Source organism: Paramisgurnus dabryanus, chromosome 12 (assembly GCF_030506205.2).
Source record: "Paramisgurnus dabryanus chromosome 12, PD_genome_1.1, whole genome shotgun sequence".
Taxonomy (NCBI): Eukaryota; Metazoa; Chordata; class Actinopteri; order Cypriniformes; family Cobitidae; genus Paramisgurnus; species Paramisgurnus dabryanus.
Window position 1 is genome coordinate 6,648,066 of NC_133348.1, and position 22,597 is coordinate 6,670,662.

Consider the following 22,597-nt stretch of genomic DNA (forward strand, 5'->3'; position numbering starts at 1 on the left):
GTTATCGTTTCCAACATAAATCAGTTTTTTACAACAAACAAACGGATTGTAGGCAACAGTTTCCTTCCTGGGATCGGTGATGTAGTAAAGGCTTCGGACTCATCCTGTAAGTTAACGTCTGTCAGCATTGCATTGTGAGTGAATCTTTCAAACACGGTAAGAAGCGTCACATTTCCGGCCGACACCACAGGTATTCAGGCCAATCACAACGTACAGATTAGCTGGCCAATCAGGGACACAGCGCTTTTCAGATTGATGAAAATCAGCGCGTTTAAGGAAGACAGGGATATCTGGAGCTACAAAAATGTAATGTATGTGGAAAATAATGTGTTTTTTGAACCATAAACCACACAAACACGTTGTATTAACATGGCTCAACTGTTGGAGCAAGGCCATGGGTTCATTTTTCAGGAAAGGGAACGCACATACTGATACAATGTATATTTGTTGCTACGAATAAAAATAAAAATGCATGTAAAAAATCATAATGTAAAGAACATTCTGTAACCTTGATATCTTTAATATTGACCGAGTAAGGTCATGTGTCAAAGATTGAAATCAAACTTTGATGCTCCTGATCTCATCATTAGATTACGAGACTTTAGCCCGGATTTACAGACAGAGTCACAAATGTCTGCATAAATGTGAATGATAACTCAATTGAGCTACAGGAACACAAACAGGATTCTGACAGAACTCAATGAAGAAAATGCACTGCTTTTTGTCCTTCAGATCAGAAATGTATTACTGTGATATATTTCATTTTGAGTAATGGAGTCTGCAGTATTATTCTTTTCCATAAAATGGATCGATTAAATTAAAGCCAGTGCTGTAAAAGTGATTTCCTTCATTAGCTTTAACATGAAATCAGAAAGTGTGATTATGGCTTCGGTAAAAGCTGAGTTTTAAAATGAAGTACGAAACGGTTGCTCTTTCTGTAGGATCAGGATGTGGCTACACACAGACAGTTGTGTTGGGAGGCCTTTAATTCATTTAAGACATTGAGTCGATGCCTGCATGTGTAAGGATCGAGGTTCCTCCATCATACAATATATCTCTCCACATAAGAGCACAATATGTTGTTCCCGAGCCCGGCTTTACCCACAGAAGTCCTCAGCTGTCAAGAAAATTCGTTTTATCATTCAGCCATATAAATCATTGCAAGCTCCACAGGAAATCGAGAAAGTTTGACTTTCCAGTCATAAACCATAAAATCTGTCATTAATATAATAACATGCGTTGGGATGTTTGGAGACAAAACTAAATGAGGACCAGACCTGGGCATCGATAAAAGCTCTTGGCGGGCAATGGTTTCCAAAATAGAGTATCAGAAATAATGGGTATAATGTCACTGCTACTTTATGTCACTCATCGTGCGAGAGATCTTTGGAGACGTTATTTGACTGTTTTGTATTTTGAGTTCATTAATTCTCAATTAACACTCCGTCACCTCAAAGGGTTTATAGGGCCGTTTCTTTGACGAGAAACATGTCTGTTACTGGCTTTGGCTCGAGATGAAGTTTCTTTCCAAATATTTCACATTTTAGCGTTTGGCTCGGTCCTATGGAAAAGCACTGTTTTGCATGAATATTTGGCAAGCTGCAGGATCCTGTCCATCACTCGCAAGTCGATCTTAGCTGAAACGCTCAGTTGTATCGAAGGACCTTTGACAGGTTAGATGGTAGATAACTCCAGACTGCTGGCAGAATATTAACAATGAGATCTATTGTTCATCGGGTAGCTGTCCATGGTACTGATGTCAATGTGTTTCATCTAAAAGCGCTGGACCTCAATCGGTGTCTTCTTGTGGGTTTGAAAGTCATTTATGCCCAAATGTATCACACGTGTATGTGTTTAAAGACACTAGTGTTCAAAAGTCTTGCCAAAAGTTTTACAGATCATCAAAATGGTTAATAAATAACAAGGCCCTGTAGCTTTTCATGCTTCATTATTTCAGTTCGGAGTCGTTGAAATGTTTATACGGTTATATGAGTTAATAATTGCAGGCACAGCAAAAACCTTGTGTTGAGTAATGGATCGGTATCTCTACAAAGAATCCTAAATACAGCAGTGCAGTAAAGCACTAGATGGCGTAATGGAGCTAAATAAAGGTGCTTAAAAGGTTCTTCACATTGATGCCATAGAAGAACCATTTTTGGTTCCCCAAAGAACCATTCTTAGAAGAACCATTTCTTTCATATTGTTTTATAATCTACAGGACTTTAAAGTTCTGTTAAAGGTTCTTAATAGAACCGTGCAGCCAAAAAAATGGTTCTTCTAAGACATCTTCATTTTTAAGAGTATAGTGGCATTTTCACTCACCTATAGTCATCATTAGAAATAAATAGACATATTCTGCTTGCCTCAGATATGATATCTTAAAAATAAAAGTTCCAGAAATGTTCTTTCCATAAACAACCATCACCATCCACAAACTTTGTAACAGGAAAAGATTCTACAGACCAACAAATGGTAATAAAGAATTGGTTCAAAAGATTCAAAAGGTTTTTTGGAGAACCAAAAATGATTCTTCTGTTGCACCGTATGGCACCGCATGCCAAAAGTGAGCAAAAACTACACACAACTTTGTTTAGCTCTTTTATTACCTTTCCAAACATTGGTAAGTTTCAAATACACGTTTTACATCGTAAAAAAACGTTAGAATTTTCTTCAAAAACGGTGAGGAGTTTGGAGATCAAATCTAGTAATTGTGAAAGTGCTGCCTCAATACCCACGAGGAGCAAAACATCACCATCACAGATTGATCAATAGATAATTGTGACCCTGGACCAGAAAACCATAAGTCAGGAGTAGCACAGGTTTATTTAATAGCCAACAATACAGTGTATTGGTCAAAATTATTGAGTTTTTTATGCCAAAAATCTAATTCATGTTCCATGAAGATATTTTGTACATTTCCTACAGTAAATATAACAAACATGTATTTATCATTAGTAATATGTGTTGTTAAGGACTTCAATATTTAGATTTTTTTGCACCCTTTTCAAATAGGCAAGTTGTATCTCTGCCAAATATTGTACTATCCTAACAAACCATACATTAATGGAAAGCTTTCTGTATTTATTCAGACTTCAGATAATGTATGGGTCAATGATGTGACGGTAATAGTTTTGTGTCCGTATGGTTCAAATAAATGTAAAATTTCTTAAAATTTCAGAATAAATTTGCAGATTACTTGCATACATTCTCTTTTTTGAGGACCAAATCTAAAATTTCTGGTTTTATTTCATTTTGAAAGAATATTTGGGGGATAATTGCAAAAATGTCAATGTGGTGCAACCAGTCTGTTTCAATTGGTGTAACTAATATTTTTTTTAAATGAAAATATAAATATATTTAAAAAAAATCTAGTTTAGTTTAGTATGATTTTTTACATACATTTTTACATCATTTGTCAAAGATGATTTAGAAACAGAGCTGTTTTCCGCATTTGTCAGGACAAATATTACAAAAACCCATTAAAATTTACATTTAGAAATAAATAATAAAATGATAATTTAAAATGTTTTTTTTTTGATGATTATGCTTACATGCCATCAAGATGAATAAAAAATAAATATTTCTCATTCTTTGGCGCAATTGCGCAATTACGCCATTTGACATTTTCAGGTCCATTCAGTCTTAACTTTTATAAAAATTGTGCAAATGTAATTTTTTTTGCATAAAATTAACATAAATACACTATGTGCATTGAAATAAACCTGATGCATGCTTTTAAAACAACTTTTTAAAAGAGATTTTTGAATTTCTCATCTTTCCAAACCGTGTTTGGCACTGACCCGTATACATCTCAATAAAAAAAGACCCTTATGTCACGTGTGCTTGTAAATGTATACTTGGATAAAAGCATGGAATAAATCATTACTTTACTGCTGTTTTTAAGATGATAACTTGGTATCACCTAATGTAAAAAAGTAATGTTATTATTTGAACATAAATATAACATAACCATAACCATGCCTCCAGAAAGTTTCTGAGTGTACACTTAAAAAAAAAATGGTGCTAAATAGCACTAGGGGAACCATTTTTAGTGCTTAACCTAAAGGTGCCAACACTCTAAAAACAAACGGTGCTATATAGCACCAAAAGTGGTTCTTTGCTCGTAATCATAGAAGAACCGTTTTTAGTGCCATATAGCACCGGTGAAGCACCTGTGTAGAACCATATAGTGCTATGTAGAACCAAATGTGGTGCTATAGTGGTGCTATATGGCCCCTATATGGTTCTACACAGGTGCTTCACCGGTGCTATATGGCACTAAAAACGGTTCTTCTATGGTTACAATTCAAATCAACAGTTTTGGTGCTATATAGCACCGTTTGTTTTTTTAGAGTGAACCTGTGTAGAACCATATTATGCTATGTTGAATCATAAGTGGTGATATTGTCATGCTTTAGCACCACTTATAGTTATACAGAGGTGCAATATAGGTGCTCTGTAGCCCTAAAAATAAATGGGACATATCACAAAAATCTGACTTTTTCCATGTTTAAGTGCTATAATTGGGTCCCCGCCCCCGGGGCTTCTATCAACCTAGAAAATGTGAAATAAATCAACCCAGTAACTTAGTTTTGGTAAACCATTCTCTGCAAGCATGTAAAAAATAAGGTCATTGAAATTTGGCTTCTCTTGTGATGTCAGAAGGGGATAATACCGCCCCTTAATCTGCACTATCCAACCACGGCACTGGCATTTCGTGCAGAGATCAACTCATTTGCTTCTTAAAGGACACACCCAGATTTTTGCTCACACATACAAAGTGGCAATTTTAACACGTTATAATAAATTACCTATATGGTATTTTGAGCTAAAACTTCACAAACGTACTGTGAGAACATCAAAGATTTATTTGACATCTTAAAAAAATCTTGTGAAATGTCCCCTTTAAATACTATTAAGCAAATGTTGAGTGTACACTGTAACTCATGGATCTCTCTCACAAACACGTGCACTTTGTAACACAGTATACTTAAAAGATTGATATCAAAAGGGAAAATCTTTTTCTTTGACCAAGAACAATACACTAGTAGGTACATTAACTTCTTAAAACCTCAACAAATCCAATATTACATTTAATTTCCCTATACACTGTATTTAATAATACTGCGGCGTCCAAAAGTCTGACAGTACAGAGTTAAAATCCAGGAGTCAAAATCTAATTTAAACCTGAAAAAAAACCTGAAACTTTAAGGATTTAAAACAAAGAAATGTTCAAATCAAATAAGCACATTTGTGACACTGAGCATATTAACTCATTTCTACAAAAGGTCGCTTTTGTTCTCATAACACTCAGACTCACTTCATTCAACTTTTGACTCTGTTATATACAATTTCTGAAAAATGAAAAACATTATATTTAAATCATAAACATGCAAAATAATACATATTGACTAGCGGTCTCAGACATTTAGACTCCACTGTATCATTAAAGATGTATAATGGAGATATTTAGTTATCCACCCAGATTAAAGAACATCACATGGCTGTTTTTCATCCTCTCTGGATCACTTTAATTGCTGAATGCAGATCAGAACGTCTAGAACGTGAACCTGAAACCCAATTTCCAGCATGTGCATTTTCATATTCAGGAAAATCCCAGGATGGCTCCCGGTTCAAATGGAGATGGAGCGCTCTCTGATTATGCCTGTTACGTCTTAAAATAATGTGTAACAGCCCTGGTTTCAATGCTTGATTTAACAGAGATCAGTAAGAGACGGCACACGAAGTGGGCCGTGCACTCGCAGGACTCTCCAAAGCAAATGTTGATCCAATCTGCGGTCCAAGTCTGTACGTTCTACAGTAGTGCGGTCGCTTCCCAGCTTTAATCTCCGGCCAGGTATATCCAAGGTTCAATGATAAGGCAATGAAACGCCTTGTAAATGGAACAACCTGATGCGCGTACCTTCAGCCATTAGTTTTCACCAAAGTCCCGTTGTGACTTTAAATCAACGTCAAGGATAGGAAAAAGAGAGGTGAAAGTTTAATGAAGGAGATGATATATTGAAAAAGGAATAGGGTGGTACAGCCAGGAAACTATGATAAATACTACGAACGGACAGGATCATTGCAAAATCTTTTATTTTCCTTACAAAGAAAACTATTATGTCAACATACAGCAATCAAAAAAGCCAATTTCTTTCACTGTTGTCATGATCGATTTTCCCTCAAACCTTTATTCCATCCGTGGATAAAAGCGAACAGGCTTGACAGGGAGGAAAAGCCAGATAATTTAAACACAGTTGTGCAAAGAAATCAAAGCATGCAAGAACCAGAGACAAATTCGCTCGGTTAACCTGTCAGATAAATACTCATTTACAAAAGAAATAACATAATAATACGTAAACAGGGGTGTGTATTTTCCTCCTGTGATATACAACATACGCTCAGAATGTTGTAAACAATTCGCACACACTCACAGCTATTCAGATTTGTAAGACTTGTAACACCCTGAGCGTGTGAAACAGGGCCGGCATTGGTGGGGTCACTCGGAGACGCCTTACCCCTACCGGACAATCCCTACAAGAGATGCAATACTGGACCAATGTACAGGTAAACAAACAGGTAATAAAAATGGCTAAGAGCTTTGGTCTTCTCATTCGATTGCTTAAATAAAGGCTTTATAAGCAGAGTTTAAATTAAAGCTTTCAGTTCAGTGAGGTTTGTATAGTTTGTGTATAAGGCACTAGAGGAACATAACCAAGTTACACAATCGCAGATGGGTAAATGATTCTGTAGTGGATGGTTTTTGAAAAAAAGTCATCAATCTGGAAGCTTACATTACCAACAGGTCCAATGCATGTTTGAAAAATTGTAATATGACTACATTATATCCCAAATAAACAATTATCGGAGCTTATTCCAGCTGCATTGGGTAAATATAGTGCCATGTACCACGTAAGTCTTTGGTATTATTAACCTCTCCAGTTATCAGGAAAGACATCGGAAACCTGTCCCAGCTGATTCTAGTTAAGAAATATAAGTGCTAAATAGATTATCCCAGAACATGCATGCTACTTAAAGAAAACTTGATCTAGCACATCGGCAAACACTTTTGAGCATTTGTGACAATTTCTTTGATAGAAAGCTTTTAAAAGTAAAAGAGCATTTGGTACCATTGACTGCTATAAAGAACAGCCCATTTTTACAACATAGTGTACACTAGAGGTCTTCACATGTCCACTTCAACCGGAAACCTGAGGTCCGACCCAAGCGGGTTCTTTCCTACCCCCCCATGAATTTGATTTTGCAAACGGACCCGAGACGACCCAAACTATTTTGCTTGTGTGCATCAAGTCCTTTTTCAACCCCCCCTCTGTTTGCCAAGAGCGCTTGTGACATCGTGTGGCTGTCGGTAGGGTAATTTTCGTTGAGACAGACCTGTCAATCAATTTTGAATACACACTGTAAGCGTTTACCTTGGTGTCATCGTCAGATAACAAATGGAGCAAGAGCCAAATCCACTTAGATCTGAAAACCCGAGGTCTGACCCGAGCGGGTTCGGGTCTAAAAGTTTCATGTGTGCCTCGGACATGGGTCAGGTATAAGAATAGCGGCATCATGTCTCAGGTTTCGGATCTAAGTGAAATGAAAATTATTTAAAATTAATTTGTTTTTTGCCAAACGGACCCGAGAAGACCCGAACTATTTTGCGTGTGTGCATCAAGTCCTTTTCCAACCCCTCATCTGTTTGCCAAGAGCGCTTGTGACATTGTGTGGCTGGCGGTAGGTTAATTTTCATCGAGACAGACCTGTCAATCAATTTTGAATACACACTGTAAGCGGTTACCTTGGTGTCATCGTCAGATAACAAATGGAGCAGGGGCCAAATCCACTTAGATCTGAAAACCCGAGGTCCAACCCGAGCGGGTTCGGGTCTAAAAGTTTCATGTGTTCCTCAGACCAGGTCGGGTATAAGAATAGCGGCATCATGTCTCGGGTTTTCGGATCTAAGTAAAAATGAAAATTATTTAAAATGAATTAGTTTTTGCCAATCGGACCCGAGACGACCCAAACTATTTTGCGTGTGTGCATCAAGTCCTTTTCCAACCCCCCCATCTGTTTGCCAAGAGCGCTTGTGACATCGTGTGGCTGTCTGTAGGTTAATTTTCATCGAGACAGACCTGTCAATCAATTTTGAATACACACTGTAAGTGGTTAACTTGGTGTCATCGTCAGATAACAAATGAAGCAGGGGCCAAATCCACTTAGATCCAAAAACCCGAGGTCCAACCCGAGCGGGGTCGGGTTTAAAAGTTTCATGTTTGCCTCGGGCAAGGGTCGGGTATAAGAATAGCGGCATCATGTCTCGGGTTTTCGGATCTAAGTGAAATGAAAATGATTTAAAATGAATTTGTTTTTGCCAAATGGACCCGAGACGACCCAAACTATTTTGCTTGTGTGCATCAAGTCCTTTTCCAACCCCCCATCTGTTTGCCAAGAGCGCTTGTTACGTGGCTGTCGGTAGGTTAATTTTCGTTGAGACAGACCTGTCAATCAATTTTGAATACACACTGTAAGCGGTTACCTTGGTGTCATCGTCGGATAACAAATGGAGCAGAGGCCAAATCCACTCAGATCCAAAAACCCGAGGTCCGACCCGAGCGGGTTCAGGTCTAAAAGTTTCATGTGTGCCTCGGACACGTGTCGGGTATAAGAATAGCGGCATCATGTCTCAGGTTTTCGGATCTAAGTGAAATGAAAATGATTTAAAATGAATTTTTTTCCAAACCGACCTGAGACAACCCAAACTATTTTGCTTGTGTGCATCAAGTCCTTTTCCAACCCCCCTGTTTGCCAATAGTGCTTGTGTCATCGTGTGGCTGTCAGAAGGGTAATTTTCGTTGAGACAGACCTGTCAATCAATTTTGAATACACACTGTAAGCGGTTACCTTGGTGTCATTGTCAGATAACAAATGGAGCAGGGGCCAAATCCACTTAGATCCAAAAACCCGAGGTCCAACCCGAGCGGGTTCGGGTTTAAAAGTTTCATGTTTGCCTCGGGCACGGGTTGGTTATAAGAATAGCGATATCATGTCTCGGGTTTTCGGATCTAAGTAGAAATGAAAATTATTTAAAATGAATTTGTTTTTGCCAAACGTACCGGAGACGACCCAAACTATTTTGCTTGTGTGCATCAAGTCCTTTTCCAACCCCCCCTCTGTTTGCCAAGAGCGCTTGTAACATCGTGTGGCTGTCGGTAGGTTAATTTTCGTTGAGACAGACCTGTCAATCAATTTTGAATACACACTGTAAGCGGTTACCTTGGTGTCATCGTCAGATAACAAATGAAGCAGGGGCCAAATCCACTTAGATCCAAAAACCCGAGGTCCAACCCGAGCGGGTTCGGGTTTAAAAGTTTAATGTTTGCCTCGGGCACGGGTCGGGTATAAGAATAGCGGCATCATGTCTCGGGTTTTCAGATCTAAGTAAAAATGAAAATGATTTAAAATGAATTTGTTTTTGCCAAACGGACCCGAGACGACCCGAACTATTTTGCGTGTGTGTCCATCAAGTCCTTTTCCAACACCCCCCCCCCCCCTTGCAATTTTTGCATTACCTTGGTGTCATCGTCAAATAACAGATTAAAACCAATGGAGCAGTGGGCCAAATTGGATGCGAGACCAATGGGGTTTCTTTCTGTCTGACTGGTGTGTGCGGGATGCAGACTGCACACACGTTGGTGCCGTTTACATTCGGGCCCAGTCGGGTTAAAAAAAATTGCCACTGGTTCGGTTCGGACTCTGGTGTAATGTTCTCGGGTTTGTCTTGGGTCGGGTTTTTCTTTTGAAATAAATATTTATGCATTATTTATGGATAAAAAGTAATTTGGATCATTTCGGGTCAGGTACATTTTTTTGAACCCGAAAGACCTCTAGTGTACACAGAGAGCCTAAATGCCAATATGCTAAAATCGGTAAGGCACTGAAAGTTAAATTACTTGCATAAACTTGAACATAGACACTTTACAAAAATATCCCCTCTATGTTCCAAATACATTAATTCGTCTATGGCTTTATAAGTTACTTTATACCTTTTATCAAACACATAACTTAAAAGCTTAATTTAAAGGAAGCACAAAAAAATCGATTTTGATCACCATCTGCTTTTACTAAATGTCTTATGCAGATGAATTAAAACCGCTTGCTGTTCAGTGCTTTGAATGATTTGTTAAAGCTGAAATCTGTAACGTTTTTTCTTTGTCGCCATCTCTGTTCGAAACATAAAACTGCAGGATACTTTTGACGTTACAAGTTGACGTTTCCCACACAATCCGACTTTTGAATTATTATAAGCTTAACGTTTTGAACCGTTGCAAGGTAAAGAGAGACTGACTGTTTATGTACCGATTCTTGTTGATTTTTAACCCGTAAAAATTACAGATTGCAGCTTTAATTAAAGACGTGCCATATAAATAATACAACGATGCTAATGCAATACTTAAACCGTCTCTGTTTCTTCAATTCCAAATAACCCCATCAAAAACAGGAATTCCCAGAGGTCAGAAAGTCCAGAGTAACGTTATACAGCCAAAACAGTTCAATGTAAAAATACTCCCCATTAAACGGGTTTATAAATACTCTAAAAAAATGATACGAAAACATAGGCAGAGAAAGTCGCTCAGCAAGACAGGATGGAAATCCTAGTAACGTTGTGCTTTAAAACCATGCCGCTTGTTTAATAAAGGCTTGTCGCTGTCCCGTCAATATGGCCGCCAAACAACTTCGTCCATTCTACCAGCAGGATTAAGCAAAGTGGGGGAGTTACTATGACTACCGTCTCCTTCCACCCCCCCACTTCCGTCAGCCTGGACGGGGAGATTTGGGTTGACGAGGCTCGTTCCCGTGGAGGCACTCGTACACGGCGGCATCATCCGGCTTGGCGAGCGATCTCCCCCCGGGACCATGGAGAATTGGTAGGAACCGGATGAGGCACCGTAGTAGAGATACGGTGTGCTGCTGCTCTGAAAGGGTCCAGTTTGGCTCTGGTTGGAGCCGGGGTACGGTGGGGGTAGATAGGTGTGGTAGTGGGCGCTGCCGAGCGACATTCCGCTGGTGACGGGGGTCGGTGTGTACGTGAATGTGGCCGGGTAGTGCATCCTCGGACTGGAAAATCGGCTTTCTGTGAGTGAGGAAAATCCGGGAAACTGACGTTCAAATTGGCCAGGAAAAGGACTCAAATCCGTCGTACCTGTCGAGAGAAACGTTGGCGTTAGTGAGCAGTACAAACAGGGTCGATTCTAGTAGGGGTTTTATTTGCATAAAAACATGTAAATGACGTTAACTTAAAATGACAGACATGCAAAGGAGAATAGTTTATCGATTGGTTGTTTTAACTTTGCTGCGGTTTGTCTTTCATCACAGACAAGTGCATGTGTATGTGTATTCATGTATGCGGTTATACGTCTCACTTCATCTGTGTCTCTAGGGCTTTTTCATATGCATGTGTATGCTTGCATGCTTAAATTGTTTTTGTAAATACAAAAAGTGCATGTGTGTGTCTGTATTTGCCTGCCTGCAGCACGTAAAACGCAGTTAGGATGCATAATCGGTCACACATTTGGAAACATTTTAAGGGGCGCAAAGCAGCCCGGTAGAGACAGACAGACAGACCCGTCTGCACTGATGTGGGCTCATGCTAAACTGCCCATCTGCCCTTCTGTCCTTAACATATCCTTTATTTGCCTCCAAAAATCAGAAACCACTAATGGTCTGTACCTAAAGCCAAAGTTCGAAGGAACAAACATAACCCTCATAAATCACAGCACGTCTTTTCTGTCATCGTGTTTGCATCTGTAGTCCTACTGGGTGGCGCGTTTAAACGTAGGCGATTTGCGGGGGCATGGGTTGTCGCCTGAGCCCCCGTCTCGGCTTTTTCTTTTATATTCAAAAACTTTGGTTTGAGCCGCTGACAATAATGGCTTTCTCGCCCCGGGCTACACAGAGTGTGCGCGCTGAATAAAAGGCCCTGAATGTTTTTTTTCTTTACATACTGCACTAAAACATTTACTGGTGCTAGACACCACAAAGCCAGACAGGAGACGACTTTGAACGGAGAACAGATGCTGCGAACGTAAAAAATTGTATTGGTAGTATTTGGCAGAATGACTCGTTTTACGGGAATCAAACAATTATAGGTTATTTACAAGACAAGTAACACAGAACATACATTTTAATCTCTTATTTTAACAAAATTTTAGTTTTTAAAACTACTTTTATTTGTATTTGGCAGGCATGCAAACGTTTAAACACAAATGCTTATACGGTAATTATGCATGTTAGCTACTTTAGTGTCATTGTATTACGAAATGTGTCAGGCCACAATTCATTATGCATCACAAGAATGAAGGGCTTTCGAATGAATTTTCAGAGAAGCTACTATTACGTCAAAGAAAATCTCGCTGAGCAGGTTGGTTAATGCTGACATGTTTATAGCAGATACCTGAATATAAACATTACCTGAACGTAATATTATCAGCTGTTTGTTATTGCAACAGCTATGCTAGACAACACTTTAAATAAGTAAGGATTTGTTTCATAAAATGCATTTTTTTAAACTTGCAATCTGTATTTGTATCTCAAGATAGGGGAGAGCGCGACACAATCTAATGCTTTTTGACTTTGGCTCTGTCATTCAAAAAAATATTTACGTTAGATGAATAATTTTTTTACACAATCAAAACACACATCTTTGCTACAAATTAACACTTAAAGTTTGTTTGTGGGACCCACGGTTATCGTACAATTACACCGAAAGTGACAGGAGTGCAAATGTGACAACTTACCCCATAGGTGGGGTTCATAACAAACAGAGGGTTTGTTGTAACATCTGCTAGATTTTTTTAAAAACACAAATAATTATATAAATATTCTGAAAAAAAAAATCTGTCTATATACTAAGGTGAATATTGTTTCTATATCTGCCTACAATAGATAGATATCCACACATTCATCCATCCATGATCCTTCATCTAACCATCCTTGTATTATACATTAATTCATATAAATATTTTTTTTGAAGGGGCTGCACAATTAAGACCAAAAAAATCATAATTGTGAGTTATTTCCCCTGATATTGTATTAACAGTTATTATTTCGATGAATAGTATTTACATTGTTTTCATTATCATTGTATACCCGAGGCTTAATTGTAACACTGTGTGACAACTGACCCCGCTGTGTAAAAATTTTTCAATCCCAGCTATCAGTTACTAGGAGTTGCTGACATGTTTCAAAATGGTGTTATGTTTTAGTAACAAGAAAGTGATTAAAATAATATAAGGTTGGATTTGGTGACTTACACACCCAACTCAGAAATCAAATAAAACATAAGATGAAGAAATTTACTTCCATGCCTCCAAAACACTTTTTGTTAAATATCTTATCGGAAACACATCAAAACTTTTCACAAATTCATCTTCTGACTGGGTGTTCACACCAAACGCGGTAAAACGGCAAGCGTAGGTGATTTACATGTAAGTCAATGCAAAGACGCGATTAGGCATCCTGCGCGCGGAGGGCCAATTGAGCATGGCCGCGGGAAACACACGAGTTGAAAAATCAGAACTTTGGCGGATTTCCGCACTGCGTTAACCAATCAGGACCTTGCTGTAGTAGTGACGTGATTACAGGAAGCGAGCGGAGTCCTCCCATGACGCATATTTTCGTGTGAATGTCTCGAAATGACTAGAATTTCACGTGCGAATGAAGCGAGTAAACTTAAAATGTTCAAGCGTCCAACTACACGCGTTTAGCACGTTTTTGCCGCCTCTACCGCGGCTGGTGTGAACGCACATGACAGTAAGAGAAAAAGACCACAAGCACAGATTGCTTGGCCCTGTTTAAATATGTTAAGTAGCTGCGTTACAATTAACCCCGCGTTAGTTTCTGCCCCGCTCACCCCAACATAAAAAATCAGTGTTCTCTTTACCTTACCAAGATTCACAGTGATAAGCTGACTTAAGATTTGGTAGAATTTTTCAAGAGATATCAGTTTGACATTATTACATTTTCGACCCGCATAAAGATAAGTATATAAAAACAGAGATAAGTATTTAAAAACAGAGATGGCGATAGAGACACAAAAGTTATGGATTGTCTTGTCTACAGATCACAAACTTGGTTGTGGCTAGAAGGGATACAACAACGGCCAAAATCTCATGAAATCTCGCTGGATGAGTGCTGTTTTATTCTATTTCTACATCCAAACCCAACATTTTACTGGATTTAGGCCGTAGCTGTAACCCATCTAGCCAGAACCGCTGTTTTCATCCTAATTCTACACCTAAACCCAACACTATGGAAGTGAATAAGGCTCATGAACAATTTTGTCACAAACATTCCTTAAAATATCTTCCAAAGAGATTTTTACAGGTTTGTAACACCTTGACGTAACATCCCTTTAAGATTTTCAGACGAGTTCACTTACAAATGGCTAAATTTGTCTCTGCAAGTGTGCGTTTGTGTTTTTGCACGGAGTTTCTGGCCCAAGGCGAATACTCTGGGAGTATCTGTATCTTTTGTTTCTGCGCTCCATATCAACAATGCATATTTTCACTGTTACTCTTTACGGTTAAGCACCCACAGCAAAACACATCAAAGAAGCGTGTCCCTATCTTACATCAAACCTATTATTAACAAAAGCACAAAGCGTGCCAGCGTGGAATGAAAGGATGATATCCCCAAATTAATTAAACATGACGGGGCGTGTGGCAGGTGTCCAAAAGCTGCCAACCATCTCCAAGGTGAGAGAGATTCTTATTTAATCACTTTAAATCTACAGAGGTTCTGAGAAATGAAAAGGGTGTCAAATACCGGTAGATGAGGGAGAGAAAATGCTTACCTGGCACCGTTTCAAACAGGTGTTTGGAAACTCGTCTGCCTACATTTATTCTTTACAGGGTACGTTTCTGTGTTTGTGTGTGTGTGCAGGGCACACAAGGACAAATTAGTTTAAGGGGTGCGTGCAGCTCGGGCACCGAGTGGCCTTTAGTTTCCAGAAGGTTCTTTCAGAACATTTCTGTGCTATAAAGCCACTTTATTTGCCCGCCACCGGCCTCTTATTATGTCTTGGTCTGTTATTAACGATATCCTACACAGGATCAAAGCCGTGGAACGAGAAGAAAACGTTTTTTTTTCTTCCCAGAGTTTTAAAAATACACTCTCGGCCTAGTCCAATTTTTAAAGCGTCTCCGTTTACGTATCCACAGCACTATAAGCTAATAAAAACTGATGTGAGATTGTGTTTCTAATGAATTATGACATGAATGTTTAAGTCTATGTTGTTTTTAAGATGATTGACAGGCCATTACAGAAAAGCGATCATTTAAAAAAATAGCCTTATGTGTTTTTCTTTAAGTCGTGTGTTTCTGGTTAATGCCCTAATAAAAGTACAATATTGCATGTAAAAGATGGAAAGTGAAAAAAATCATACATAAATATATTTGAATTTTCTAAATCTGTAGTTTAAAAATACAAAATATGTTAATGCAGCCATTTACATCAATAATAAAGCAAATCAGGCTGTTAGTATACCAAAAAATACATTACGAAACGAGAAGCATTTAATTAAACCCATACCCTAAATCACAATAAAACACGGGCCCAACCCTTCCCCCCGCCCACTTCAGTGTTTTAGGGGAGGGGTATGGGGCGCACCTGCTGGAGGTCTGAGGCTGAAGGTTACCTGGGAGACGTCTGGGCACATCGCTGATGGAGGGCAGACCCGTGGCTCGGCTGGACGAGAGCGGGGTGGTGGAGTGCACGGACGGAGAGGCCATTGGACTAAGGTACGACGAATAGGTCTGGTCGTATGACCATGGTGGTGAAGACTGAGCCTGACGTGGATCTAAGACCAAGATAAATACATTTGCATTACAGTTATGTACAAAGTGTGGTTTGGGAAAACCCAAATGAATGCTGACATCATTTATGACTCATCATTTAACCTGTCATGCTGGAAAATAAGAGGTACACGGCACATCAGCTTCTCAGATTTAGGTCTTACACACAGCTTGGTAACTCGGGACATACGCTCTCAGATCACTAATTAAGGACAGGTGATATCTTGCGCTCTCACCGTGACAGAAAGCACTGCCTCGGGGTGTCTGAACTCGGCTTCCATGTGTCCATCATGTCGCGGTGTGCGATTTCAGAGTGGATAAACCACTTTGAGCTTAGACCAACAGACACTTTTAGAGTTACGCACACTGGATAAATTGAAATGCTTGGTTGGATGTGTATACATGATCGCTGTAAATGATAACCTGACTTAGGAGAACAGTTCTTAGTGTTTTTTGTTATACAAATCATCATTTGTTTCATGTGATTTATGCATGCTGAGATTCCAAAATATAAAAAAGATTGTGTAATTTTAATTTGCATTATAGAGTGAATTAAAGTTTTAAATTAGGATTTTTTTTAAAGAACACCAGTTTCATTGCTAAACTGTCCCTCCAGAAAAACGTGATTATGCGATCGCATGATTCAATGCATAATCAGCCAAAGTCTGCATATTTATGTCGGGGCCGCATTTTTTCAAATACGCCGCACTTTTGCAGCATAAATTACAGATTTCCGTGCGCATAAATGCAGGGCTTGCATGACTTCATAATCCCCACATTTTCGTAGCAAAAATCACATATATCTTAGCAGAAAGTTAAATAATGTTGCATTTATTTCGCACAAGCGCAGCCATGTCCCCTGTTGCCATTGGAACATTATGAAGTGACGTGATTATGTGACGCAAACAGTTTTTGCAAGTTCCCGCAGGTTTTGCAAGTTCCCACAATTTTTGCAAGTTCACGCAATTGCATCGCTTAAAATTGCATAAATATCCCGCATATTCATCATTGAAAAGCTGCAAACAGTTTTTGCTAGTTCTCGCAGTTTTTGCAAGTTCCCACAATTTTTGCAAGTTCACGCAATTTCATCGCTTAAAATTGCATAAATATCCTGCATATTCATCACTGAAAAGCTGCAAAAGCTGCAAACAGTTTCATTGCATAAATATCCCGCATATTCATAATTGAAAAGCTGCAAACAGTTTTTGCTAGTTCCCACAGTTTTTGCAAGTTCCCACAATTTTTGCAAGTTCACCTAATTTCATCGCTTAAAATTGCATAAGTTCACACAATTTCATTGCTTAAAATTGCATAAATATCCTGCATATTCATCATTGAAAAGCTGCAAAAGCTGCAAACAGTTTTTGCAATTTCCTCCAGTTTTTGCAGGTTCCCACAATTTTTGCAAATTCACGCAATTTCATCGCTTAAAATTGCATAAATATCCCGCATATTCATCATTAAAATTGCATAAATATCCCGCATGTTCATCATTAAAATTGCATAAATATCCCGCATGTTCATAATTGAAAAGCTGCAAACAGTTTTTGCTTGTTCCCGCAGTTTTTGCAAGTTCCCACAATTTTTGCAAGTTCACACAATTTCATTGCTTAAAATTGCATAAATATCCCGCATATTCATCATTAAAATTGCATAAATATCCCGCATGTTCATAATTGAAAAGCTGCAAACAGTTTTTGCTTGTTCCCGCAGTTTTTGCAAGTTCCCACAATTTTTGCAAGTTCACGCAATTTCATAGGTTAAAATTGCATAAATATCCCGCATATTCATCATTAAAGGGCTGCAAAAGCTGCAAACAATTTTTGCAAGTTCCCACAATTTTTGCAAGTTCACAGAATTTCATTGCTTAAAATTGCATAAATATCCCGCATATTCATAATTGAAAAGTTGCAAAAGCTGCAAACAGTTTTTGCAAGTTCCCGCAGTTTTTGCAAGTTCCCACAATTTTTGCAAGTTCACTCAATTTCATCGCTTAAAATTGCATAAATATCCCGCATATTCATCATTGAAAAGCTGCAAAAGCTGCTAATAGAGTTTTGCAAGTTCCCGCAGTTTTTGCAAGTTCCCACAATTTTTGCAAGTTCACTCAATTTCATCGCTTAAAATTGCATAAATATCCCGCATATTCATTATTGAAAAGTTGCAAAAGCTGCAAACAGTTATTGCAAGTTCCCGCAGTTTTTGCAAGTTCCCACAATTTTTGCAAGTTCACTCAATTTCATCGCTTAAAATTGCATAAATATCCCGCATATTCATTATTGAAAAGTTGCAAAAGCTGCAAACAGTTATTGCAAGTTCACACAGTTTTTGCAAGTTCACTCAATTTCATCGCTTAAAATTGCATAAATATCCCGCATATTCATTATTGAAAAGTTGCAAAAGCTGCAAACAGTTATTGCAAGTTCCCGCAGTTTTTGCAAGTTCCCGCAGTTTTTGCAAGTTCCCACAATTTTTGCAAGTTCACTCAATTTCATCGCTTAAAATTGCATAAATATCTCGCATATTCATTATTGAAAAGTTGCAAAAGCTGCAAACAGTTATTGCAAGTTCACACAATTTTTGCAAGTTCACGCAATTTCATCGCATAAAATTGCATAAATATCCCGCATATTCCATTGCATTTTTTAAGAAAACGTGTTTTTCTGGAAGGACTGGCTAAAAAACTTAATTTTTGTTTGATACAATATATCAAATCGAAGAACATACCCTTTAATCTATCCTTCATTGGTTCTCTTTTTATCACCTCTCAAATTTTGAACAAAAAGCTCAGTAAATTGCGTTTTTGTGAAGGACTTTTGATAGAGATTCCGATTCAGAACGATGATGAAAACATGCACATAGTTTGAACTGTTTGACCTAAGGGGTTGCTTCCAGGTTTTATAGGTTGGGTAAGAGCACCATCTGGTGGATAATAGCTGAAACATGGATTGTCGGAAAAACTCGTCATTGGCAGGGAAGCATTTTCTCTTAACAATTGGCATGTTTACTAGTCAATGGCGGGGAAAGAGTTAATGAAGCACACAAGCTTTTAGGTTAAAAATAAAGAGTTACAAAAGTTATTGATCAAAAGATTTTCTTTCTGAAAAAGAGATCAAGGTAACGTTTCAACGGAAAGCTTGTTGTAGAAAAACGCAGATTTTTTATGATTGTTGCATGCAAAAATCCTTGATCTGGCGGGACATTTTCGTAAAAATGCGATGGAATATGCAGGATATTTATGCAATTTTATTAAAAATTGCGGGAACTTTCAAAAACTGTTTGAAAACAGAAAAACTGTTTGCAGCTTTTGCACTTTTTTATTGATGTTCATGTCACATAATTCCGTCACTTCCTAACGTTTTCATGACAACAGGGGACATGGCTGCGCATGTGTTTTGCTAAATTTTCAGCTTTCTGCTAAGATATGCTAAGACTTTTTGCTACGAAAATGCGGGATTATAAAATCATGCAGCCCGCATATTTTGCGAGCAGAAATCTGCTATTTATGTGGCGAAAGTGCGGCGTTTTTAAAAAATGCGGCCCCCTCATAAATATGTGGACTTTGGCTGATTATGCATTAAATCATGCGATTGCATAAAATCAAGTTTTTCTGGACAACAAACATTATTTTTTTTAATAAAATATACCTGATGGTTTATAGCATATTACGACTTTTATGATCTGACATAAAAACAGGTTTTGTAGTTGTCATTAGATGCAGTGCTGTTGATCTTGTACCTGTTATCTGCGTCTGTCCTTGCGGTGTGAAGGAATTCGGACTGCTAAGCGATGGCCGTGCCGTTTGCGTTGGCACAGTAACCCGCATCGTGCTCTGTCGTATCCGTTCCAGTTCACTCAGCCGGTCCGAGAACAGTCCGGCTTTCGGCGAGTCATCCAGTTTTGGTCTGTGTCCTGCAATAAAGATAACACTGTGAGCTAAAGACTAACATGATGTTCAGAAATACAGATAATTTAATGGTTAAAACTATCAAGGCACTGCATCTAAAAACCCCCTGAGAATCAACTTTACTCATTTTGCTGTAACAGCCTTTTTCACGACAGAAATATGCAGGGACATAGTAGAAATGGTTTGTGAATGCTATTTCATGTGAACATTAACCACTAGGCCACACCAGCCCAGATCTATGATGTATATGCATGGCACAGGTTTGAAACAGGTGTTCCATTTCCCCTTTCATAAGAGCGTTCTTTTACCCCAAGGCATTTCGGTGTTTTAAGCCACAATCCACCGTGACTTCCCTTTATGGAATAAAACCACATCCAAATTCATTTCCATCGAAAAAGCTACACGCATTACGTCTTCCATATCCCACAAATATCATCTATTAATCTGCCCCATCGCTTGAGCATTTACTTGATCAATTAAGTGCCATGCTTGGCATAAAACGACGTTGGCACACGCACTAAATGCTCAACCCAGACCAAACTAAACTCATATAATACAAGACCGCATACACTTCCCGTCTGTAGGATGCATCCTGACACTGACTAGCGTCTTTCTGGAAAGCCATTACAAGAGTCTATAGCCTGAAGTCTATTCTCGGCAAATTAGAAGAGGGATAAACCTAATACACAATTGGTCCCTTTTTCCACATTAAAATGGCCCTGTGTCAGCCTGTACCAGTTTTTCTGAAAACGCAGTAAAGAAAATATTAAACAGGAGAGAGAAAAAAAACTACCGCTGCTGCTGAATTTGGCTGCTCTCCAGTTGGCAGCGAAAGAACGAGCTACCTTTAGATCTGGAGGAACCGGGCTGCACTAGAAGAACAAAGAAAGGGAGATGCTTCATGATGACATTTTTTAAGTACATTAGTAATGCTAGAATACAACTTTAGACGTGGTATTTTTTAAATATAAATTTGAAACATTCTCCTGCATTAAGTCTGTCCGCAAAGCTAAACTGAAACGTCGCTATTTATTTCCTTTGCGAGTAAAACCAGAAATAGCCATAAAGCTTCACTCTGTAGATTTTTTGATGCATCTACCTGTGAGATTGTGAATTGCAACCAACGTGCACAGTTTACACCTCCCTTTCGAAACGCATAAAGAAGCTACGGTAGCCACCACAGGACAAACACGTCATCATCTGAAACAACGTAGTAACATAACGTGCTCTGTAGCAAGTATCACGCAAATTGCGTACCTATAAATCACGTAAGTCATGTAAATTTTACGTGACCGTATCACGCATTTCTGTTTAAGTGTCATTATCACGTATTGGTTACTCAACTGTTTTGTCCTATTTTCTTACCATTGTCGCTTCGGTTTAGGGTTAGATTTACATAAAATGACATCCTTACACAAACCCAACTCTAACTCCAGGCGACAATGGTTTAAAAATCTGAAAATGTAAAAAATAAATCAGGAAAAATAGTATAAACCAATACTTAAAGAGACATCCTAATGCAAACACCAAAATCTAACCCTAAACCGAAGCGACAATGGTAAGAAAATAGGACAAAACAGTTGAGTAACCAATACGTGACAATGACACGTAAACAGAAATGCGTGATACGGTCATGTAAAAACGCGCAACATGACTGTGTCACAAGAATCAAAAAATTACGTGACTATAATTATGTGACTTCCATGTAAGCGTACCTGTGGTGTATGTAGAAAAAAGCTGTGGGAAAAAAGGGTGTTACTGTAGAGTTAAATTAATGACATAATTGACTTACGTTAAAAACATGCACCACTTAATAGACAAAATAGTAATCCTTCAAAAGATCAAAGATTTCAAGAATGAACTTTGATTTGTAGTTTAAGGGCTCTATCTTACACCCGGCGCAATGCAGCGCAATGCGTGACGCAAGTGTCTCTTGCTAGTTTCCACCCTGCGCAATTATTATTTTCACGTTTAGCGCCACGTTGTTTAAATAGCAAATGCATTTGCGCCCCCTTTTGCGCCCATGGGCGTTATGGTCTGAAAACGAGGTGTGTTCAGACGACAACGCGGGTTTGCTTATCACATACATGAATGCGCAGCACAAAAAGGCTTCTAAATATATAAGATTAAAGTATTGAATGTAAAAGATTATTATTGAGTCTCTTGGACATAAATGAGGACTAATTATGAGACGTTAGAAGGCGCAAAGAGCTGCTTCACCTGTAGCCTGGTAAGTAAATACATGCGTTGCTTTAAACAAATGCATCTATTTTAAAATGTTTTTAAATGCTATCTTACGGATTTATTGTACATGATGACACTGTACCTGTGGATATGGTAAGATGAGAAACATTTTAAGTAATGCTTTGTAAAAAATCCCATGGCACTGTTCTAGTGCTGAAACGCTTCGGCTCTCTGCACGTTTGTAAATCCTTTATGTCTCGTTTGTATTTTTAGAGTTCAAACCTTTTCTTGCATATTTGAAATTATTTTATGAAATTACAATGATAATGTAGGATATCAATACATTTACAGCAATTCAAAGCCTGCTATTTGTACTTCTATGACTGAAAGAAAAAGGCTTTTAAAGGTTTTAATAAAAAAAAATCAATAAAAATGAAAACAACAATTTTTTTACATTTTACTTAAACTGGTGGTCTACTTCCTCCGCTTAGTTTTTCAGTTTACAAGGTCCGTCATCTAAATAGGGACTACGCACAGCGCCAGCGCAACTGGCTTTTAAAGGGGATTAGAGATAAGACTCTCATTGGTTTATTGCACTTTACGCCCAAAACACACCCATTACTCGTTAGGAAAATAATGTACAATC

The 22,597-nt window shown here is 38.4% G+C and overlaps 1 protein-coding gene across 3 annotated transcripts in view; it reads right to left on the reverse strand.

Moving 5' to 3' along the window:
• Positions 1-6,082: 6,082 nt before the first annotated feature.
• Positions 6,083-22,597, reverse strand: part of runx2b (RUNX family transcription factor 2b) — a 60,561-nt gene continuing 44,046 nt past the window's right edge. For 2 of the 3 annotated variants that reach the window (XM_065256328.1, XM_065256329.1), the window contains 3 exons: positions 19,599-19,772; positions 15,704-15,865; positions 6,083-11,209 (listed from right to left, as the gene is read on the reverse strand). In XM_065256328.1, coding sequence (XP_065112400.1) covers positions 10,722-11,209; positions 15,704-15,865; positions 19,599-19,772 — 824 coding nt within the window. In that variant the 3' untranslated portion in view covers positions 6,083-10,721. Of the gene's footprint in view, positions 11,210-15,675; positions 15,866-19,598; positions 19,773-22,597 lie in introns of all 3 variants that reach the window. The other variant, XM_065256330.1, reaches the window with a different exon arrangement.